We start from the raw sequence: 24,313 nt of genomic DNA, 5'->3' as shown, positions 1-24,313 counted from the left end.
AGTGTTTCCTTATATCAGGCACTGTGTTAGACTCTGGGAACTCCAGTGGTGAACAAGACAAAGACTGTTCCCAGTTCCTTGGAACTTACATTGTAGGAAATTAAATAAATATATTGCAGTATTCTTTAAAGTAACATACATGTACTCATGTAATTAGTATAAGTGAAGACCTTAGAAAATCTTGAACTTTTACAAAATTTGTTTGCTAAATCCTACTACCCTACCCTGTAAATCAACTAGTTGCTTCCCATCCGACACAGAGCAAAATCCAGAATCCTAAGATTGTTCTGGAGGATCCTACAGGTTGGCCCAGCTCCATACCTCATCTTCTCCTTCACGCTCACAGACTCTGACCCAGATGTCCTACCTCCTAGTTGGCTTTTGCATATATCAAATCTGTCCTGATCAGGACCTTCTCATTTGTTCTGTTTTCCTGGATGTCCTCATGACTTGCTCTCTCAGTTGTTCTGGTTCTCTAGTGAAATATTCAGTCATTTTATTAGTGAAGACTTACCTGGACATGCAAATGCCTCTTCCTGCTTAATTACTTGTGCTGATTTAACTTCCTAATATCTCCTGGCATCTATGCATGTGCTATTTTTTCATATTTCTTGATTGGCTATTCCCTGCCCTGGTTTGTAATCTCCAAATAGAATGCAGGTTTCATTGAGCAGTGATGTTGCCTAGAGCACTGTCCCTGACACTGAGTAGATGAGCATGAGTAGTCCTTGGATGAACAAGTGCTTAATGTGACTTCATGAGCAAGCTTCAAAATCTGTCAGAGCTCCATTTCTTACTTTCCATGAAATGCTGCTAAATTTTACTAATTCAAAATTGCTTTGCAAGAAAACTCAAGTATGGCTTCCAATGCGTCTGTTGTATCTGGGTTTGGTACCAAGCTCACAGATTTTAGTTTTGTGAAGAAGTCCAGACTGCCAAGTTCAGCAACTTTGTAACCAAGCTTTAATCTCACAAAACATTTCAAATAACAGTACAAAAAAAATTCTTGCACAGTAACTTGGACTTCAGTCTTACAACATATCCTTAGCTGGTAGGACGTTGGCATCTTGAATAATCTCAAAAAAATCCAAACAGGGAATATTGCAAAGAGCTATATATTCATGTATAACAATCACATAAGGAACACGTGAACTAAAGCAAGAGTAAACTGTTGTGAAAGTTTTCAGATTCTGTACCAACTGAGTAACCCCTGCTTGGTATGGAGACTAGTTGGCTTTCACAAACATCTCTCTTCCTTGTTTCTTCTATTGCAACATATTCTGCAATTGACTATTCCTTACCACCTTCTCTGATAGTTCAAATTTAATAACAACGCATGCACTGGTAATCATACCTGATTTTACCTACAAACCATTCATACTACTGGCAAATATTTTAGCTCATACATGTCTTTGGCATTAGGATACTAAGATGAAAAAACATAACAGCCTCTTTAAGAAAAATATGGTCACAACTTGATATGTTGCTCTAAAATCAGTGTAATGGCTAAAGGAAGCCAGGAAGCCAAAGACTGTGTTTCCTGTTTCTTTCTCCCATAGTTCTAATATGTGGAAAATATCAAATAAAAAGGATCCAGTGGTTTCCTTGAACACATATATTCTTTGAAACAACAAGACTTTTACAGTAACAATGGCGCATAATATGCCTACGTAGGATAAATAGGAAATGAGAATTGACCAGTGTCCCAACAGTCCTGAGAGAGAATGACTGCTGTGCTCAGGCTGGTTGAGGAGTGTCTGGGTGAAGTAGGTCTCAGGTAGTAGACTGGAGGGTCATGCTGTGCAGTCCGTGGCATCCCACCATTCTTGGTAACCCCAAAGCTCGATGTGACAGGGCAGTAATGGAGCCTTTCCTGCTGGGCCTGTATACTTTTGTGTCTGTAGTTCATTCCTCTTTATCCTCATTTCCCAGAACAGGAATGATGGACTCCAGAGGACTGGGCTGTAAAAGGAGAAGGAGAAAAATGTGGTGCCGATTACGGAGTCTGTCCTTGGGGGCCTGGTGCTTCGGGTGAGGCCTGGGAATGTGTAAATGAGCTGGAACCTGACCTGGCCCTGAAGGGATGGGCCATCACTGACCTTAGTCTAACTCTGGCATTGACACTTGCCAGAGGGTTGGGGGGTCTGTACTGGGTTCCTCTGTGCCCAGGCTGTCTCCTCTTTGGACCAGCAGTCAGTTCCATTTGGCACAACTTGCCTTTGGAAAATGTTTTCCCATAGTTCCCAAAGAGCTATATAAGTAGATAGTTTAGACCTTTGCTATTAGTGCTTTTGTCAAAATCATGCCAAATTCAGAAGCATTTTAGTATTTAGAAATGTTTTTAGAGGAAAATCACAAAATAAGACTAAACTTTTATTGTTTTGAAGCAACATCTTACTGTCTCAATACTATTTTCTTTAAAAAAGTGATTTTTTTTCAAATTATGTTTTTCAAGATAAGATTGGTTTACATCATTGTATCTGCGTTGGGAGTTATAGATTCCAACTTCTACAAGTGTATATTGTTTTTTAACCAACAACCTTTATGATGTTATCCCATACATTTATTCTGTAAGTAATGATAGGCCTGGCATCTGTTCTTCGTTAATTTTCTTCCTAACCTCTCTTTAACGACTCTTTCTCTCATTTGTACTTGTTACAAATGATATTTTGGGTTGAGGTTATTTTAAAGTGGTATTGGAATCAATCCTGGAACTGTCCTGTTGTTCAACAGCACATGTACTTTTAAGACTACACATCCAGGGTCATCCTACCAAAATAAATTATATGAGCCTGTGTAAAACTCTCAAGTGCCTGATTTTTTATTTATGACAGTTGGCTGCTGTCATTTGGTTTGTAGTTTCCCCTGAGCAAAAATGGGCTCCTTTTCTTTGCTCTCCCTTTTCCAAGAATTCCTAGCGTACTCATTTCTTAAGTAGCTGTAGGTTTGTGTCGCTATTTTAACTTCAATGTCCCCCTTTGGGAATTTTCAAATTTAGCTAAATGTTAGTCAGATCTACAGTTTTAACAATTGTGTAGGTGGATGGAACTCAGAGACTTGCCCATTTATAGGCGTCTGGGCTAGCTGAAATCACTAAGATGTTCTTTACCTTGACCTAAGGTGGATAGAACTCTCCCTATCTATATTGGAAACTTGACTGATATTTTTTGTATATTCTTGTAGCAAGTTCCACAAAGCATACATTCTTCACAAAGCATAATGTTGTTCATTTGAATTATTTGAAGATTTGTAGATCACTAAAAAATATACATAGAAATATGTGTACCAAGTCTTTTTCTTGTCTGGGAAAAGAACCTAAATTTTCTCCAGCAAATTGAGAAGAGTCTTCATTTTGGAAGCTGACATACTGGAAATCCTACCATATGCACAATTGCAGGATCTTTAATTATTTTCAGTGTCTTTTTATGCAGCCAGTATAACAACAGTCTGGATGAACCCACCCATTCTTCCCTACCTTTCGAAAAATTGAATCAAGTTTATGGAGATGAAATTTTCTTTACTTTTGGGTTTTAATAAATATTTGTTGAGGTAATGTTGGTTTGTAACATTATATAAGCTTCTGGCACAAAGCATTATAATTTGATATTTGGTTGTACTGCTGATCACCATTAAAAGTCCAGTTCCCATCCACTACCACACAATTGATCTCCTTTACCCATTTTACCTACAGTTGATTTAATACAAATCAAAATGGTAATGAGATATCACTTCAAATGGGTATTGTCAACGGTGGGATGTGGAGTATACAGAGTGAGTCTTTGTGCTCTAATCATTATAGAAACCAGTATGGAAATTCCTCAAAAAATTAAGAATAGAAATACCATATGATCTAGTGATTCCATTTCTGGGCATTTATCCAAAGAATATGAAAATACTAACTCAAAAAGTTATATGCAGCCCTATATTCACTGCAACATTAAATACAATGTCTAAGATATGGACACAACCCAAGTGCTTATCAACTGATGAGTGGATAAAGGTGGGATATATAAGTGCAGTGGAATACTACTCAGCTATAAAAAGGTAGCTCAGTGTGGTTCACATAGCAAGAGAATATTGTATTGCATATTGCTAGCCAGAGTGAAAGTCAAAAGTAAACACCTGGATGCAAATTATCTTTTTACTACTATAAATCTGGAAAATCTTTAACCGAACTACTATAAGGTGGGGGCCATCTCTGCTGTTGCTGCTCCCTTTCACCCATTCTGTCCAGGGGAGAAGTTGAAAGGAATCTGCCACAATTCTTCCTTCCTTACTGTGAGCTTTTCTGGGAAATGATGCCTGGATTTTTTGGGAAAATAGTCTAACCGCTAGTCCTCAGCAGTCAGCTGTGGGGCAATGAGTGGGCACTCCATAGACTAAGATCAGCTACCCAACTAAACTGTGAACACTCAAGCAGAGTTCCCCATGCTGGGAGCCTCTGTGCCTCAAGGGTGGAGATCCCCTTCTAGAGAAGTCCAGGCCGGGATTCTGGTCCCTAGTTTCAGAGCAACTGCTGTTGCTTTATATGTCACTCCATCCTCACTGCTGACCAGTCTGGTGCTGTAGGAAGGAGTATTGCTTACAGCCACTGAACGGAACCCTTGCCTCTCTCCTAACCTCTGTGAACTACTGCTCAATTCATAGACCTACACTAGCTCTCGTGCATTCTCATTACAGTCCTAATGCATGTTTTGGTGTTACACATCTTCACATTGTGGGGTTCATGTGACAAGCTCTTTTTACAACAGAAGAACCATTTTAAGAAAAATGGACTCCGCCTTTACTTTTAGCTTTTCATTGCTAAAATGGTCTCAGATGTGTTCCTTAGCCACTTTCTGACCAGTGGTGGGGTATTGATGGGTAAATACTAAGGTTGGGCTAGACTCCATGTCAGCTGAGTATCACCATTTAAAGACTGCGAAAGTTAGATGGCTTGGTCAATAGACTTTAAAATGTGTGTTTTCAGAAACTAGGTTGGCATTTTGTATAAACACACCTTTTTCATTTTTATATTAAGAAATTTTATAAGCTTTAGGAATAAATATAAGACTTTGAGAAAGAGGCAAACTGATGTCATTGTTAAAGGCAGCTACCATATTTTAAGAACTGCAGTGGTAAGTACTTCATGAATTTAGATATAAAACCAAACAACTTAATTATCAGAGTTAGAGCTAATTCAGAAGCCTTACTAAGTACTCTCAGGTTCCCAGGCAATCTCCAGAGGAGGAGAGAGGAAAAGAAGAACTCGTGTCGGGGAAGGGAGCCTGGAGACAAGAGCCCATTGGGGCCTGGACGGCTCTTCTCCCAGGCTCCCAGAAGTTGTGCTTGCTTTGGCAAGTTCATCCTTCTGCTCTGGGTCATTGCAACCCCTGGGCCTGTTTCAGAGACTGTTGTAATGTCTGTTGCCTCCGAGGCTGGGGCTTCCATTCCTGAGGCCATCGGGAGTATGGTTGACCAGGCTTGTACCTGAATGGCTGCATTTCTGGAGAGCTGGATCATGAGTCATTAGCCTGTGTATTTTCACACTTGTGGTCCTGTGTACTTTCTACCTTCTCTGTAAAGTACAAGGTTAGAGCTGCAGGCCACTGGATTGGAGGCAGATATTAATATCCTTCAGGTTCTTTGTAGAAGTCAAAACTTACAGGTTTTGCCTCTACCCAAGCAGTTCAGTTTTAAATCAAACCGGAACCAGAACCAGAGCCCAGGCCTCCTGACTCACAGAAAAATAGTTTTCTTTTCATGTTAGTAGAGTTAGAAATGTCATGATACCAAATTTAGCACAACAAACTATTTATCTAGCTGCTTTTCTTAGATTAGAACATAAACTTGTCTAAGGTTCTGGCTGTTGTCGACATTTTGATTTCTCTGTTCAACAATCTCTGATCTCCTCTTCCCAGTGATTGGCGTTGACCTTCAGTTGAATTTATAAGGTGTTGAGGACTTGTTCTTTGGCTCCAGAGAACTTGTGGCCATTCGTTTTTCTTCTGTCTGTTTTTTTTTTAAATTTATTTATTTAAGCATACAGATTGGGGTACAGGCCAGAGGTGCAGGGACAGTGAGAGGATTCACCAGAGACAGAGTGGAGAGCAGAACAGGTCAACTGAAGAAGTACACTGCTAAGGGGAGCAGTGAGCAGGTCAGGAGAGGTCTATGGTACCATATGGGTCACCTCCTGGGGTGGGGATCTAACTCGCAACTGAAGTGGCTGCGGCCAGCTTGCATTGCTGCGTCCTAACCCACTGCACCACCAGGGAGGGCCTTCTTCCGGCCTTTTTAATAAAAGATAACTCTTGTCTGTACTTTGGGCCCCTTGTCCTGAAGAGTGCCTTTGTTCAGATAGGCTGAGATGATTCTGGAATCCAACATGTGCAACAATTTTGTGCTCAACTGGGAAGATAATCAAGTTTCATAGTCTATTAAGATGGAGATGAGAAGGCACATGGAGAATTTCTGAAGAGGGGCTGTGTTTCTCAGTGATTTACAAGGTGCTGATTCCCAGGAGGCATGGGGAGGACCAGACCTGACTCATGTCCTGGGCCAGTGTGTCCTGTGGCAGGTCTGGCAGGGCCTTGGCAGACCGGCATTTTCACTGAAGCTTTTCCTTGGCCTATAAAAGCTGATGAAACCTTTTGTTTCCCCAACCTCACTCCAACAGAGGAGAATTGGAATCAAAAGCCAGTAATTTGGGCCACAGATTTTTCCACTGAATCTGTGTGATTCTGGAGGCCAGACAAAGGCTCACTCTCACTTACTCTTGTTCTTCTTAGACAGTGTCCCACGCAGACATTTCATTGAGTGGATTTGCATGTTTGGTGTTTTCTCTTTTTAGTTTTCAGAATCCTGAGCACCTTCTTCTGAGCTCTTGTTACCCATTCCTGACCTTTCTCTCTCTCAATTGTTCTAAATGAATATTCTGATTATGGATTGCAAATATAGTTTTATGGTATAATTTTGTCTTCCAGCATTTTATTTTCAAATACTAATTTCATGTACAGTGTTGCTTAATATTAACTGTTAGTTGGTTATCCTAAGTATATTTAGGGTTTTAAATAACAGGACTAAAATGACCTCAAAGATGCTCACTGGTGCTCACACCTCAGTGTGCAATGAATCTGGGCTTTGGCGTTAGACAGATTGGTTCCAGGCAGTACCATGTATGACCTATGGAAATTTGTCTGATCTCTAAACATAACTGTCAAATAGGGGTTTTGTAAAGACCTCACTCATGGGATTATGTGGGGATTAACTGAGCACAGATTTGCTATGCGATAGCACAGTGTATAGCATATTATTTTTAAAAATTTGTTATTTTTGTTATTATTATTTTGATAATTTTCACAAAAACCAAAGGAAGGCTGAAATGGGTAACATCCATTCCCTTCAAAAATCCAAAGCTCTCGCAAGAATTTCTGCCAGCTCCTGTAGAGATTTGCATTTTCCCAGTCACCTGAGACATCTCCCACTGAATAAGTTGATGTTATAGATTGTTTTGCCATTCGTTTATGATCTCTGTCCCATGGCAGCTACATGGAATTAAAACCCACCTCTTACTTAACTACCCAACCCTTCTCCAAAACACCAGGGCATTACGATACAGAACCAGCACTCCTCAAGATTTCAGACCTAAAGGAAAGGTTCAGTAAATCAGAAGGCTGAGATTAGACCTTTCCTTCTCACCTCTGGGGACTGTTTCCCTAGCACTTTACTGCCTAATCAAAAAAATCCTAAAATGAGGCATAAATACTGTCTAAATACTCCCAAAAATTGATAGAGGTTGTGCTTGGGTTAGGACTGGTTGACTTTTACCTCCTGTATTTCTGAATACTTAAGTATTGAGTAAGTATATATCTCACAATTTATTTTATTTTTATTTTTAAAAGATTTATTTACACATGCAGAACTGGGGCACAGACCAGAGGCTCAGGGGTGGTGAGAGGACTCACCAGAGACAGCGTGGGGAGCAGAACAGGCAGATCCACGAAGTACACTGCTGAGGGGAGCAGCAGGCGGGTCAGGAGGGGTCTGCCACGCCATGTGGGTCACCTTCGGGGCAGGCGGGGATCAAACTCATGCTGAAGTAGCTTTAGCTTCTTAGTGCTGTGCTTTAACCCACTGCATCACTAGGGACGGCCCCTAACTCACAATCCAATGTTTTAATGGATCAGTTTTAAAACTGGAGGAAAAAGCTTCATAGGACTGGGGAGACTGCAGCATTAGCAGGATAAATAAATCCTCTCCCAGTGATCTTCATCTTTTATTGCTTAATCCTTCAAAATGTATTTCTCACAAATTCCTCCTACTGGGAATTATTTTATTTCATGTGCATCAGAACTTAGATCCCCCTGGTGGCAATGCTAATAGGTTTCTTCCTTTAAAATGTCTTGCTTTGTTAGTTGCTTCGGAAAAGTTCTTCACGTGTTTTGACCCTTTGCTACCATGGGGTGGCATTTGAGTGGCAAGGCTATCCCTTGGCTTTTGCCCAAACTCCCAAACTCACTTTTGTAGAGTAGACCCCTTACTTTCTCAGCTCCCTTGAGTTTACTCCTCCATCACTGCCTTAGGGCTTCTGATCCCAGATGACTCTTGGTAAAGTGTCCGTTTTCTGTGTGGCTGAACCCAATGGGGCATTCTCTCCCTTACTGGCAGCACTGGTCACAAGCACTCCCTCTCTCTCACACATTCCTCTCAGCATGCTCTCCAGTCATGGTGTTCTCTGATACCCCCGCCTTGCCCCTCTACTGGCCATCCCTTTCTCGTTTGCTTTTCTGGTTCTTCCTTTCCTATCAGAAGTTTAAAAGTTGGATTTCCTCAGCACTCTTCTCATCTTACTCTGTGTGTCCTTCCAAGGTCACCAGTTTTCAGTCTCATAGTTTCAGATATCATCTCTATAGCAAAGGCTACAAATAGACAAGCATTTCAGCAAATCTAAGATGTAGTGATTATATGATGCACCTAGATTTTCTATACTACAAAGAAAGACAAAGCACTGTCAACTAAATGACCAAATGACTTCTTACCAAGTTAGACATAAAGTGCATTCCACTTTCAAAAATACCAGAATGAAAAATGTGCACCCAGGCATGAATGATATATGTGATGTCTCTTACATGATTAGCTGCTATTTGGAGAATGTGAATCCATATTGGGTCTTAAGCGTGTTTCCTAGGAGCATGTTAATAAATCGCAATTGCTTTGTTTAGAGAAGTGGGTTATTTCCTAAGAGTCTTATCTTTTCAAGTATGAAAGAGGCGTTATTGTCTATATCTTGTTATATGTATAGATGAGATAGAATCAAGGTAGCTGAACACTGAGGCAAAGTGACTGAGTTAGTAGTGGGTCTTTAAGAGACTGCCAAAATACTTGAGATGCATTTTTTTCCCTCAAGGTAACTAACTCTAGCATCCTAGTTAAAAAGGTTCTGGTTCTCTTAGTATAATCCATGAGGTGTTCCCTGAGTGGTACACTCATCTTCCAGGAATTTCTCAGACAACTGAGTTTTAACATTTATTACTCATTTCTTTTATCATTAGTAATCAGCTGGGAAATTGTGCTTTCGGTGTTTCCCTCATTTTTATTTCCTTTTTCCTCCCTATACTTCAAAATTGCTTTTGACAGCTTTGGGACATGTTCAGTACTATTGCCAAATTTTGAAATGTAATGTTCCTGTACCAGAATCCAAAGTTAACAAAAGACATGGAAAAATATCTTAAAGTGTTCTGATCTACCATCATCTGTTACTTTGTTCTGTAGTATAGTCCTTTACTCCTATAGGGATAAGCCATTCTAATTTTGTTGCTTCAAAATATTATCTTAAGTTTAATATGATTATTAGAATAAAATTTTGTTTTATTATTCGTAAGTGCAGGAAAAAATATTTAAATATTACTGAGATATTACCTCTGCTTAGCTTAACCAGGCACATTTGCACATGCACATGAGTTTTTACATATAAATGTCCCAAAATAATATATTCCCTTGCCATTCTCCTCCCTAAATATTTTCATGTATTTTTATACATATATTTTTTTTATAGTTAACTTCAAAGTAGAATGTTTAATGACAGTAGCTTAAATAAAAGAACCCAGTCAAGGGGGAATTGAAAACTCTTAGGTAAAAGAATAAAGAAAAATTGCATTTCTGCACTTAATAAACAGTAAGAAGAATAAGAATAATGCAAGCAAAACTCAGATGCAGCCAAGGATTTACTTAAAGGAAAATGATTGCCTAAAAGTTGTTATTAAACAAAGACTAAAAATGTACTGTTTATTTAGCTCAAGATTTCAGAAACAGAGAAAAAACAACATTCGTTACCCAAGTAAAGTAAGCTAAAGTATTTACTAACAAACACAAGTGCAAGTAAACAAGTTTGAAAAAAGTTATGAAACACATACAACCAGTAATTCTAAGACTTGTTACTTGAAAAATGTGTGCCCCAAAAATAAAAGCATAATTTACAATATTAGGAATGAGTGAAAGAATAGTGATTTAATCACAAATAAGAATTCACATATTGTTAAGAACTAGAAGATTGACTGGAAGATGATTTGTAAAGAAATGTCAAAATGAGATTTATTAAAAATTGAAAACATTGAACAGATCTACAAACCTGTAAGAAATTGAAATAATTATTTCTGTATAAAGAAGTACCTGTGTCTGTTTCAAATAATTTGCTAAAAGTTCCCTAATAGATGAAATCTTATCTATGATTAATTCACAGATTTACAACAGCAGACTCATATGTTCCAATTTCTCTTAAAAACATAGATGCAAAAAAAAAAGAATGTGAAAACAAAATAATTATAGCTGACAAAGTATAAGGAATATTAAAATATCAATCACCAATTCCAAACTGGAATTCAAGATTCCCAAGATTATTCGTATAAGAATGACTATAGAACTTAAGTAAAACAAGCAAATATTTGTCTAAATACATTTATCCCTTATTTTTAAAAATAAAAACTCTTTATAAACTAGGTGTAGGACAGTTGTACAATGTGATAAGAAAAATCAATATCAAACTCAATAGTGAAATATTGGAAGTGTTTCCCTGCTCCTGAATGGGTTTACATGAGAAAGATGCTCAACATTATTCAGTTCAATTCAGAACTTCCAAGAAACTAGTAAAATTTTACTAGAACCAATAAAATTAGTTGGTAAAGAGGCAGTTATAAAATACCCATATAAAAACTAGGCCATGGGCTACTGTCCGCACTATATAATAGTTATTATACAAGAAATGACCACACAAAAGAAAGTAGACCAGTACTATCATTACGAAAAAGGAACATGATGAATAACCATACGAAATAATGTACAAAAAAGAATACAACAAAAGGAACACTTTTTACAACATTACACTATAGGTTAAGAACACTATTTTTGAATGAATATTTTTAACAGACTTATTCACAAGGCCTCAGGAATTATGCAAGCAACCCAGAATAGATTGCATGACTAAAAATATTTTAAATATCTAATTTAAATATTTCAAACATCTAATTTCCCTGGAAATTGGGAATAAGTGGAATGGGACTCTCAAGTTCTATTCCTGGAAAGCTGGCTGGGTTTTGAGGGCTCAGATAAGACAGAGGTGTGATAACGTGAGTGCTGTTTGTCTCGGCATTATCCTGAGGAGTTCTTAGTGGGTGTTGCTCAGAGATCTGGGCTACTCCTTGTCATGCTTATCAGTTATTTATCCTTCTAGGTCTCCTTGGAGCAGTTGACAAGTGGGGTTTTCAACCTATCAGAATCACATCTACTCCATTAGAAAATGGAACAAATTCCATTCACTTGTTCCTAAGCTGCCTTAATGAAAGCAAGTAGCCATCCTGACTTGAGAAGTGAGGGCTGAGCCTGTGTCTATTTGTAGACAGTTGATCTTTGGCCTTTACAAGTAGCACTGCTAAATCCTGTGGTCAGTATTGGAATGTTCATCTGGTGGTTTTGGTGACTCTGCCTGATGAGAGTTGTCGCTGCTTCAGTTTCACTTGCCCTGTAGAGATTGCCTTGCCATTTCCATTACATTCGTTCCTGGAACAATCCCAGAGTGCTTACCCTTGAAATTGCTCAGCATGTAACAGATGTGTACGTGATAAAAATTGTTTCCAGAAATTTCTTCTGGTAGTTCAAATGTTAGCTCTGTAGTGAGAATTCCATTTGTTAGATTTCATTTTACATGAACATGAGCCACCTTTATGTGGTAGGTTTCACTTGTAAACATACTGAACATTTCTGTGATACATTTTGCTCCTCTCTGTCTATCTATATATCTGTTTGTCTGCCTGCCCATCTATCTTTCAGTCTGTCTGCCTGCCTGCCCCACCACATATATAAATGTGTATATCCTACTAGCTAACAGCTAGTAGCAACAGTTGAGGCCATTTCTGCAACTGAGAAGTGCATTGGAAAATAAATTATTTAAGTGTTAATAGCTATATACTTCCTGCCTTAAATTATATTACAGTAATTAAAAATGCTGATCTATGTCAAACCTATACACACAAAGGGGGGATTCTTAAAGGATAGGGTCTATGTATCTTTTATGATATATTTAAGATCATTTATATAATTGGTGAATTTTTATCTGTTGGTATACAATCATATGAGATATGAAGGAGACAAGTTTTGGTTTTTAGTGTTGGGAGAACCCTAAAAATTATATTTTGGGTTCAATACGAGATTACCTACTTATTTATTTATTTATTTATTTGCAAATTGTACTTTTGCTTTGCTGTAACTCTGTCAAACTGGTTTCTCTAGGTTGAAAATGTCCGTTTGGTAGATCGAATATCTTCTAAAAAAGCAGCCTTGGGTACCTTGTACTTGACGGCTACTCATGTCATATTTGTGGAAAATTCTCCTGACACAAGGAAAGAAACATGGGTAGGTGTGGCCTCCTTTTGGCTATATGTGTTTGTCTTTGTTTAAAGTAAAAGATTTAATATCTTTTTTGTTTTTTGTTTGGTTTGTTTTCCTGAGGGTGAGGTGGGTGGGCTTTTAGTGTTTGACTCTTCAGAGGACTATTTTGACATAAGAATTTTGCCCTTCTTCATCCTTAGTCAAATCTACTTGCTCATTGCTTTTAAACACTGATCACTTGAACCTCACCAAAGATAGAGCTAGCATACCCAGAGAGACAGTGCTTCATGCCCTCACTATCCAAGTAGAGACTCACTCGTGTCTGTGTGTGAGACATAGTACCACTGATGTTCTACTTACAGTACTTTTTATGCATAGGATCCTTATAATGCAAGCCACCAACCATTTCAGTATGTTGTCTCCATGACTCTGATAATTTTAATGAAGAAAAGCTAGGGAAGAATCTCATCATCAGCTCCTTCTGCTACTTAGTTCTGAGACTATTAGATTTTTCTTAGGTTGCCATCCACTCATTATGTGATGATAAGAATCAGCATCTCTGAATTGCAGAATATCCCCTTTCTGTCATCTGTGGATGGTGTGACACACTTGGCAGGAGGTGGCAGGTGCTACTTAGTGGCGAGGACTTAGAAGGCAATGCTGTCATGGCGGGTTGAGCAGAGACCCACTGGACTGCAGGTCAGCATGATTTCCTTGAAATCAGTCTCCTCGGCAGCTTGCCTAGCCTCCCACAGCTCATAAGACAACAGCCTCAAGTTGTGTTCCTGGTGCAGTTAAGGAGCATGTGGTACCTTCCAGAGAAGCCATCTCTAACTTTTGTTGATTGCAAGGTTTAGTTTACCAGCTTCTCATGATTGTGTTTTATTTTAGCTTTCCAGTGCATTCAACATTTAACCACCAAATGTTCTCTTACCTGGACTTGTGCAAATTCATGCTGAATAGTTTGCTTCATGTAATTAGCCCACATAACACCAGGTTGTTATTGAAAAACAAAATGGTAAATTTAGACAGCTGGTTCTTGCTCCAAGCTCTCCATGCCTGTCACCTGAGTGCAGATACTGAACTAGCTGAATTTGAGGGGCTGTGTTGCCCACCCTGAGATCTGGGCTACTCTTTGTCATCTTTACAAGTTATTTGTGCTTCACAGATTCTGCACAGTCAGATTTCCACCATTGAAAAACAGGCGACAACCGCGACTGGATGTCCTCTGCTTATTCGCTGCAAGAACTTTCAATTGTTACAGCTCGTCATACCGCAGGAAAGAGATTGCCATGATGTGTACATCTCTCTGATACGCCTTGCAAGGCCAGGTAAGCAGAGGGCCTTGGCATTGAGCATGGACCTACTCTGAAGAAATTCACAATTCGTGTTCAAGGAATTGCTAAGTGCGTAAGAGTCTTAGGGTTTTAGAAATTGCCTGTTATCTCAGGCCTCAAATGAGTCCAGGGAATCAAAAATGATAGTTTCTTGGCTTTGAGGGTGTCTCCCTAAGTTATCTATAAATCTCTTTCATTATCCTTAGTATTCTTTTTATCTTGGTAGGGGTTATAAAGTGTTTTATTTTCAGAGTAGAATCACCTTAAAATTAGGCCCTATAGGATCATGCTTAGTGAAATAAGCCAGAAAGAAAAAGAAAACTACAGGATGATTTCACTCATAGCAGAAGCATAAAGGATCAGTGGGAAAAAATAATAATAATGAACAGCTATATACCGGAGACATTTTATGGGAGTGGGGTGGGGAACAGAGTCAAAAATGGAGGGTGGGAGGAAGTGCACTGGACTATGGAAAGGCACACGGGTGAATTGGTGATGGGAAGCCCACGGGGATTACAGCTAAGATGGAAAAGCCACAAAATGATGTAAAAATAAACTATTATATGAAAATTTTTAAAAAATTAGACCCTTCTGTCATTAGAGTGATGGAGCTTCCTGGATTGAGACCTAAAACAAAAGGGATAAATTGTCCTGGATGCAAAACACTGTCATCAATCTGTTCTGTTGATTTTTTCTAAGTTGGGATTTTTAAAATTTGGTTTCCATTGCTTTTTGATAGTAATACATGTTTCCCAAGATTGGTATAACTAGACTTTTGTTAGTATCAGTGATAGTACAAATACATAGTTTCACCTAAACAAGACCTCCTTAATTTTGTGGGAAGAATGTTTGGTTGATTGGAAAAATACGTGCTCTCAGTTACTATTATTACATTGTTCAGCTTTATAGCTGCAGGAGCCCCTGTGTGGCTTGTGTGAACTGTGGTGTTTTATTGAAAATATGAACATCTAGCTTCTCTTGAGAATACAATGAAAAGAGATCTTTTATATTGATATAAAAGTAATAGCTATGACACATTTCATAAGTAGGATATGTGCTTATATTGTGCTGAGTACTTTCTGACTCAGGATAAATGTTAATTTACAAACCTTTCAAGGCATTTTGTTGGATCTTCAGCTTCTTATAATGAGGCCAATCCATTTACCGATACCTAAGAACTGTCATGTAATGGAAACCATGCCAGGGAACTGTCAATATTGGCTAATCTTTACAAGGCAGTTAATTGAGCATGTTCATCTTAGTGTGTTAAAAAGAGCTGCAGAATTAACCAGGAAAGCAGTTGAACTTTTTAGAGGCTGCACTATAATTGGAACAGAAGTTCTGGGAAGATGCACACTAGGTTACAAGAGGCAGAGAATGCAAAGAGAGTTGTGTGCCAGCAATTTCTGTCACTGATTTGGATGTACTGGATAATAAATGTGCTCTGACTAGATTAATGGGATTTAGGAATAGCACAGAAAACTGGGAAAGGCTGAGCAGCTGCAAGAGCAGATCATAGTGGCAGTGAAGGCTGTGTCCCTGATGACAGTGAGCTCAGGGGAAGAAAATTACTGTGTTCCCTGCTTTGAAAAATATACACTTTCTCTTAAAAATAAAGTTTTGGGAGTTAGGAATTGGATGTAGTCAAAGACCAAGAGAGAAAACCATAGTAACTAACTGAATGAAAGCCATTTAAGATTCCTTTACCTTAGAGGATTTTGAGAAAGCCACCATCACTTTGACTTTGGAATTAGGAATGCCAAGTTCCATGAAACATAGTATTATTGTTTAATAATTGTGGGAAAATGAAATAAAGCCCAACCAGTTTCATGCTTTAATGGTAGAGGCCATGCTAAAATTAGGATGTATTGTAGTCTACAGCCTCAGAAGCAAGCTTTTGAATTTGGATGTAGGTGCTGAAAGATGGAGGGGTCTTTCTCAAGCGTAAGGGTGGCCTATCAGAACCATCCAAAATCTTTTACAAAATGCACTTGCACCTTCCTCTCCATATATCACAAATAGGGTATGTATTGGCAAGTAAGGGTTCTAAGGGAAGTATAGTCTGAATTCTAGCACCACATGTATATGCAACTGTGATTATTCTGGTTGTTGCCAACTCATATCATATATTTTCAGTTCCCTACACACTAAGTCCTGTAGAGGATAGCTTTTTTTTTTTTTTAAACAAAAGAAGAAATATTTGAGAGCCCATTAAGTCAAGACTTGGGGAAAAGAAGCTTTCAGAACTCTCCATGGTCTCTTTACTGAATTAGGATTTCTGGGATAAGGGTAAATAAAATTATTTATTTTATTTTTTTTTTAAGATTTATTTATTTATTCATACAGAACTGGGGTACAGGCCAGAGATGAGGAGGGTGAGAAGATTCTCCAGAGACAGAGTGGGGAGCAGAACAGGCGGATCGACGAAGTACACTGCTGAGGGGAGCAGCGGGCGGGTCAGGAGAGGTCTGCCACGCCATGTTGTCACCTCCGGGACAGGCGGGAATCGAACTCATGCGGAAGCGGCTTTAGATTCTCAGTGCTGTGCTTTAACCCGCTGCGCCACCAGGGAAGGCCCAAATAAAATTATTTTTAAAAATTGCAGAGATTTTATTGGTTTGCTTTTGTATGATTTAAGATCAGTAAGAATTTGGTCATGGACTATTAAAGATCCCAGTAAAAAATAATGTAGCCAAATTCAGTAAACTCTGATTCCTGGTGAAGAAATAATTTAGCTAAAATAAAATAATAGCTAAATGGGAAAATAAGTTAACCCTGTAGATGTATTAAAGTACTAATAAGGGTATACATTTTTTTTCTGACTAAAAGACCCAAATTTTTCACAGGGCTTCTCTTTTTCCCATGTTCTTTCTTTTTCTCCTCCCTCTAATTTGCCTCTTGCTGTTTATTTTTGTATCAGTTATTCTGTCCTCTGTGGTGTCTGTAGGCCATGTAGCATGTAAACAATTTCATTTGTTTATTTTCCCTAAAATACGTTTTTTTCCTTCCATTTTATTCTTAGTCTCCAATTCTGCTGCTGTGTTTTATTTTAATTATCTAGTGGTGGATGTAGTTTTATTTATTTAGTTTAACTTTTACCATCCTTGCCTAAGTCACTGCTGCTTAAGCAAGTTTTACAGCAGTAATTACATTTAATGATACTAAAAATCAAGTCCAGCACCCTTTACCATTAAGGAGTAGCTTCCTCAGAACTAATATTTAATTCAAGTACTTGTGTTAAAAATAGAAGGCAAAGATCTTATTTTTATTTTAAATATGCAAAATCCAGTAATAGCTATCTTCTCACCCTTCTTTAAATAGGTTTTCAACTGCTTTTATTTTAATTTGGCCCAAATAAGCAGCGTGTTGGGAGAAATTTTTGCTTTCAGTTGTTACTTTTGGTTTGAACTGCCCCCCTACAATTCTGTGTCCTTTTGATGACTGGTCCTACACTTTCTTCCCTTACTCACCCTTTGCATTCTGCTAATTCTGAGTCATGTTTGTTTTTCCTTGATTTTTAAAAACTTACGTAAGGAAAGCAATAGTGTAATTTCCCCAGCATCGTGTTCATGAATAATCTTTTTTCATAACTATTAGCCTGATACCTGAGAAACAAGCTGAGTTATTTTTCCTTTTTTTTTTGAAAAGACTTATTTATGCATACAGAACTGGGGTACAGGCCGGAGGTGCAGGGGTGGTGAGAGGATTCTCCAGAGACAGAGTGGGGAACAGAACAGGCTGACTGATGAAGTACACTGCTGGGGGGAGCAGTGGGTGGGTCAGGGGAGGTCTGCCATGGCCATCTGGGTCACTTCCAGGGCTGGGGATAGAACTCATTCTGAAGTGGCTTTAGCTTCTTAGTGCTGTGCTTTAACCCGCTGCACCACCAGGGAGGGCCTGAGTTATTTTTCTTTCTCCTTGAGTTGTTTTGCTTTAGCCACAGCTCTCTTATTTGGTGGGATGAACACCTTTCCTTTTTTATGGAAGAGAAAGAGCAGAGGTTGTGTACAGAAATAGGACCATTTGCAGGATAAGTACTTCTGAGTTGCAAGAGATTCTAGTTGGTGGCTTAGAGCTTCTCTAGGAAGTAGGACTGACATTACCAAAGTGAAGGAGCTGATGAGAAGGATGGGGTGGAACCTGATACAGTGAACATGAATGTGGGTGGGCTTCTGTGTTAAAGAACACAGGATGAAAGACTGCAAAAAGAGTCAAAACCTGCATCTCTGGACTTGGGCTCAACTGTCTACTTGGTCCTAAATGGGATTTACCTTTCCTAGAAAAGTAGCCCAAATGTTGCTTTTTTAAAAAAAAAGATTTATTATTTATTTATGCATACAGAAGTGGGGTACAGGCCAGAGGTACAGGGGCGGTGAAAAGATTCACCTTAGTCAGAGTGGGGAGCAGAACAAGCAGATTGAAGAAGTACACTGCTGAGGGGAGCAGTGGGAGAGACAGGAGAGGTCTGCTGTGTTATGTGGGTCAGCTCCAGGGCGGGGATCAAACTGGCACTGAAGCGGCTAACGCCAGCTTCACGGTGCTGTGCTTTAACCCGCCGTGCCACCAAGGAGGGCCCCAAATGTTGCTTATTTTTAAGTTAACTTGGTATTTTAGAAATTGTCAGAAATTTTAAGTAAATGAAAAACCACCAAATCCACCTTTGTTTAGCAATTTTATGACTTAAGTAGGTAAATAAATACTGGAATAATTTCCATGCTAACTTTTTCTGAACACGTTTTAAATGAAAAATGCACTTTTTGTTTTCTTCATAGTCCAGAGGCATAGAGTTGGCCTTTGCTTCTCCTGGGAGAGTTCTTGTGGCCTCCAGTGATGGGGCCTTGGAGTGAGGCCTTTAGGACCCTGCCTGTTGACCGGACACTAACAGCAGGAGACATTTTATATAGGGCATGGTAGCTCCTGCTGTGAGAACTCAGCAGTGTCCTTACTAGGTCTGTTGTAAGAGAGGGTGAAAAATCAAGGATGTGACCTTTCTCAAGCAGACACTTTATCTCAGTTCAGATACTAGTGACTAGAAGTTTCTCAACCCTACTGCTTTTGCTTTTAATGATTTTCTTGCCCACTACTAAACATGCTACTATGTATGTTGTAGGAGGTGAGGAGAACAGAATATTGCAAAAGGGGATAATAAAATTTGCATCATTGTTGATGGCACTTTTTAATTTTTCACAGTGGGCAGTGAGTGCTCAGCTGAATGTCTTCCCTTAGCTGACCTTTGGGTAAGAAATGTGCCCACGTTGATAAGCTGAGCTTTGACTAACAAAAATGTGTGCTTCTTACTTTCGTGTAGAATTTTACTTATATTGGGTCGGAAGTGTGGTTGACCACCTTTTCCTTAAAAAACAAAAACAAAAACAAAAACAAAACAAAAAACTGAAAGAAAATATGGCATCATTTCATTGGCAACCCATTCTAAGGTCTTCCAACTTGAGTGACCTTCTCAAAAAGATCTCCTTGTAAATTATTGCTTTAATTTTATATACTTTTGTTGCCTCTTCTCTATGGCAATAGGCATCAGCTCATTCACAGAAAACTCTCAGGAGTCAGAGAATGGATTTTCTTCCACATTAAAACTATTTGCAAATATTTAACAAGTGGAACTGAACTTCCATCTTTACCCCTACTCATTAGCTCTTCGTTCATGAGGGAATGGAGGCTTTCTCAAGAGAAAGTCTTTTGACATCTTAAACAAATTGCACTTGTGGTTAACAATATAATATCAGAAGCCTGAGTCATGAAATTGTTACTTTGAGATGGAAAGGATGGATCAGTGACAAGTCAACTGTTCCCAGAACAAGACCTCAATTTTATATGCCATCTGCACAGTTGGCTAAGATTACAAGAAATAGTTCTTACTGAAAGCGTGAAAGTGTTTGCTCCATATTGCATGTACCTGTATGTGTGCATTTCCTCATGTGTTGCAAAGTGAGCACTATAAATTTTGAAGTTCAGAAATATGACATCAAGAGATAGAATGAAATAAAATGCAGTTTATCTCACCTAAACATCGTAGTCTTCTAATGTAAATGTCTGATACTTAAAATATTACCCTTATCTTTCTTCTCCCTTGTAGATTAGTCACCTCAATATAATCACAAGCTGACACTGAGTCTTCATCTCTGGCTGCCTGTTGTTACAGCAGTCTCTCCCTGGTGGTGGGATCCTATTCAGGGCCTTGGCGGTGGCGGTGGTGATGGGGAAATGGTAGAACTATTGAGCATGGCCACATTAGCATAAAAAGCTCTGCATGAAGACAAAGATACCCTTGCAGGATTGAGAGACTTTTATCATACATCCTTCAAGTTGCCCCTTGGGAAGAATGTGCCATATATTAAAGACGGACATATTTTTATTGACTCCTATCAATATCCCCTGAGAAGCATAACTGTGATGGTTAACTTGTTCAAAGTTTGGATGTTTTCAGTACAAACATATATTCTACTTTTTCAGCTATTTTGTTTTTTCTATTATTATTAAAGTTACTTATTCATATATTTTAATTGAGATACTATTTGGATCCCTCTGCAGGTATTACTACCATGGTGTTACTTCTTTATTAATATCCTCAAGCATCAGGATGTGGCAGTGGCCAAGTTACCACCCCAAGCCCAAGCTACATACACGTAAATGTATTGAATTTTTGATGTGTAAGGAATATATATGTTCATAATTGACTTTAAAGCTTCATATTTTGTGTGGCTTGGAAAATATATCCTCAAAAGCAGCAGAAAAACAAAAAGGCAGCACTAAATCTTGGTGAGCTAGGCATAGATGACTCCATTTTGGACCTCTTGTTTCTTTTGTTTCTAAAAGGAAGGAAGGCCCTGCAAAATCAAGTCCAGCTGTCTTGAGGTCCACTTCTCTTGCCCACAGAGTCAGGGAGCTCCTGGGAACATGTTGAGGGTGAGGGTTCTCTGGTCCAGGAAGTATTTCTGGGCCACTTTCTCCCTAGCTTTGGCTTCACTTGATTTGATCTTATTTTTCACTTTTCTTGCAGTGAAATATGAGGAGTTGTACTGTTTTTCATTCAACCCCAAACTGGATAAAGAAGAACGTGAACAAGGGTGGATGCTGATTGATCTCAGTGAGGAATACAAGCGAATGGGCTTCCTTAATAGTAGTTGGCAGCTCAGTGATGTGAACAGAGACTACAGAGTGAGTGCATTCCAGATAAGCCCTGTGAAATCACGTTTTGATCGTTAAACATGACTTGCTTGATCTCCTCTAGTTTTTATAGTTCTTTGTAAATTCAAGTGTGTGATTTACAGTTTCCCTTGGTCATTGCCACCTGGGATTTCCTACCTGCACCTAGAGTCTGAAAGTTTGAACAAGGAAAACTTTTGCGCTTCTTCTGCACTCTTTCCTCTGCTGGTTGAGGAAATGGAAAACCAGAGTGCCCAGTGGCCAGCACCAGAGCCAGCGGTCAGCGGGGAGCTGGCTGGGACCTTGTTCTCCCATCGTCTTTTTATAGTACATTGAGTGATTAGTGGGGATGTCTTAGAAACTTGATGGCAGTTTGGCACCAGCTCCTCTCTGTACTCACTAAACTCTTGATTGGTACACAAGGTCACCAAGAGGCTTCCCTAGAGAAATGTTGAGAAATGGTCTACACTTACAGGAAGGAATATGGAGAGGAAGCGAAGCAGGAGTGGCAGAAGTAATCCCATAGTACTCATTATGGTGGTTTACACATCAATATTTGTTTCCCAGTTAGTTTAAAAAATATTTTCAGTCATAAAAGTAATGTAAGGACATTGCAGAAGGTTTATAAGAGGAGGAAAGAAGGAATAAAAGCCCCACCATGTCATTGCCTTAATATTTAAGTTTTTCCTATATTTTTTTCCATTTGTATAGCTCACTTTTTTATTATAATGAATGTGTATTTGTCACTTTAAATTGGAAAATTCAGATCAAGAGAAGCCATTCAAATATATGGGAAAAGTGGAATCAGGCCGCATATATGCCTTGTGTTTTGTTTTTACTCTGTTAAGTAGCAAAAAATCCAACTGAATTAATAATTTTAACAATTCATGTATCAGACAACAACCCACCTAGCAAAGGTCTGTAAGAAATTGTATAAAATAAAAGGATTTTATGGTCAAAAAGAAAAAAATAGGACAGGATTATTAGCAAAAAAAGAGAATTACTTCAGGCAGATTACTTCATACCCCATCCATTAGGGATGTGAGGTGGTGGAGGGGTGGCTTAATTAATTAGCTTATTTCACTAGTGCTAACCAGGGAATTCCAGACTGGTTGTTTTTGGAAAATGCTGAAACTACACTTAGGTTACATTTTAAATCTTGGTGGGCCTGGGATCCATGACTCCATTTTGGACCTTGTTTCTTTTTACAATATTTCACATAGCATTTCGTGAGTACTTTCTTATCAGCAAATATATTTTGTAGTGTTTTAAAACACTCATGTCATAGTCTACCCACCTAGTCTCTAATTTTTGTTAATAGTTGTCAATAGCATTCACTATTTTAAATAACAATGAGAACATCCTGGTACCTTTCCCAGTGTTAAAGTTCTTTTTTTTTTTTTTTAAAGATGGGTTCCTAAAGGTGGAATTTCTTTTATTCCCCCACAGGTAGAATTTCCAGTCAATAGGCTTACACAAATTTTTTGTACATATTGTACTGGTCTTTTCCAGTCGTTGTCCCAATTTGGTGTTGTGTAATTTCCATAATTGCATTTTGACTAATTATGGTTATTAATGCTTTATAATAAATCTTGAAATCCTACAGGTCAGATCCTCCTATGTGATTCTTTTGAATATCTTGAATTGATAGGTTATTTGGGATAGAATGGACACTTTTATGATACTGAACCTTCATAGTTATCTTTACATCCATAATCATAGCACTTGTGAACAGATGGAGCCTTTTTATCTCAAAAAATTAGTGTCTAGCTAATAATCAGAATAGTTAATTCTCATGCAAAGTGATTTTGAAGTGAATCTTTAGCTCTGAAGTGAAAGATAGGAAAGTCCAAGTTTAGAAAAGAAAATTTGAAGGAATATTAAGACATCCTGGGAGTGCAGAAGAAAATGAGGTTAAATGACACCATGTGGAAAAATATTTTCTTGGAGACGTAGGTTCTTCCTATTTTTGATGAAATTTCCTTCTAGAAGTAGCACCCCACATGTGACTCATATTGAGTCACTTATGTCCTGTGTTGTAAAGTCTGCAAGCCGTGAGTTACTCAGCTTTTCTTTTCAAACTCAAAACTCAAACAGACCGTCAACACAGTATGTAAAGGCAGAAAAGGTGAAATCTAGGGGATTTTCTTGTCTTATATATATATCTGTGAAATAGGGAGAAGGGTGATATATCCTTATTTATTATTACCAATGTAAAAATAATGGACTATTTCATATGTTCTGAGTAATAGCTCATTGAGAAGGTTATGTCCTATTTTTTTGCTTCTATCCTTCTACCTGTAGGATATCAAAAGAAGTGTTTACTTTAACTTTCTTTATAAGCATTATCTAATTTCTTGTCATAAGTTCTTTGAGACAAGAGGGGCTGGTGGTATCATCTGATAGAGAGGACGCTGTTGTCCATATGGAGTAGAGACTGCACACAGAGTCATTTCTACCCTTTACTATTTGTGTGGTCTTAGCAGGCCAATTATCACCACTATGATCAACTTCATCTCTATTATGATTATTAATCTCCCTATGTATAAGACACTTGTATGTTTTATAAGTCTCTAAGCTAAAAGTTCTTTTCTGCCTCATTTCTGAAATAGTCCTTTTTTTAAGCTAGTAAAGCATAAAATTTTAATATCTTACTTTTGAAATAAAATAAAGTGTAACCCAACCTATAATTTTAAAATATCTTTTTTTTTGCAGTTCTCCATAGTGCTAGTTTGTGTTCTGTATTATTTTACTATTTACATATAAATCAGTTTGTGCTGCTCACCCACTACTTCTTCTCTCCATTATGCTATAAATTCCTTGAAGTAAATATTACGTACTAAATGTAAAGAAGAAAATTGCCTATGAGATATTACTCAGTTCTTGATAACCAGCTCTCACCTCAAAGTGCTCAGTGAGGCGATTGGGTTTCGGTAAAGACTGTCAGATTAAGA

General features: G+C 38.3%; 1 protein-coding gene across 1 annotated transcript in view; it reads left to right on the top strand.

The window, feature by feature from the left end:
- MTMR7 (myotubularin related protein 7) overlaps positions 1-24,313 on the top strand; it is a 70,162-nt gene that overhangs the window by 9,767 nt on the left and 36,082 nt on the right. Inside the window, exons 3-5 of the mRNA XM_012724787.1 lie at positions 12,763-12,885; positions 14,030-14,192; positions 21,214-21,371. Of these exons, the coding sequence (XP_012580241.1) occupies positions 12,763-12,885; positions 14,030-14,192; positions 21,214-21,371 (444 nt within the window). The remainder of the gene's footprint in view (positions 1-12,762; positions 12,886-14,029; positions 14,193-21,213; positions 21,372-24,313) is intronic.

Source organism: Condylura cristata, unplaced genomic scaffold, assembly GCF_000260355.1.
Source record: "Condylura cristata isolate star-nosed mole 26May11 unplaced genomic scaffold, ConCri1.0 scaffold00014, whole genome shotgun sequence".
In the NCBI taxonomy this organism is placed as follows: domain Eukaryota; kingdom Metazoa; phylum Chordata; class Mammalia; order Eulipotyphla; family Talpidae; genus Condylura; species Condylura cristata.
This window is presented reverse-complemented; position numbering and strand designations above follow the sequence as displayed.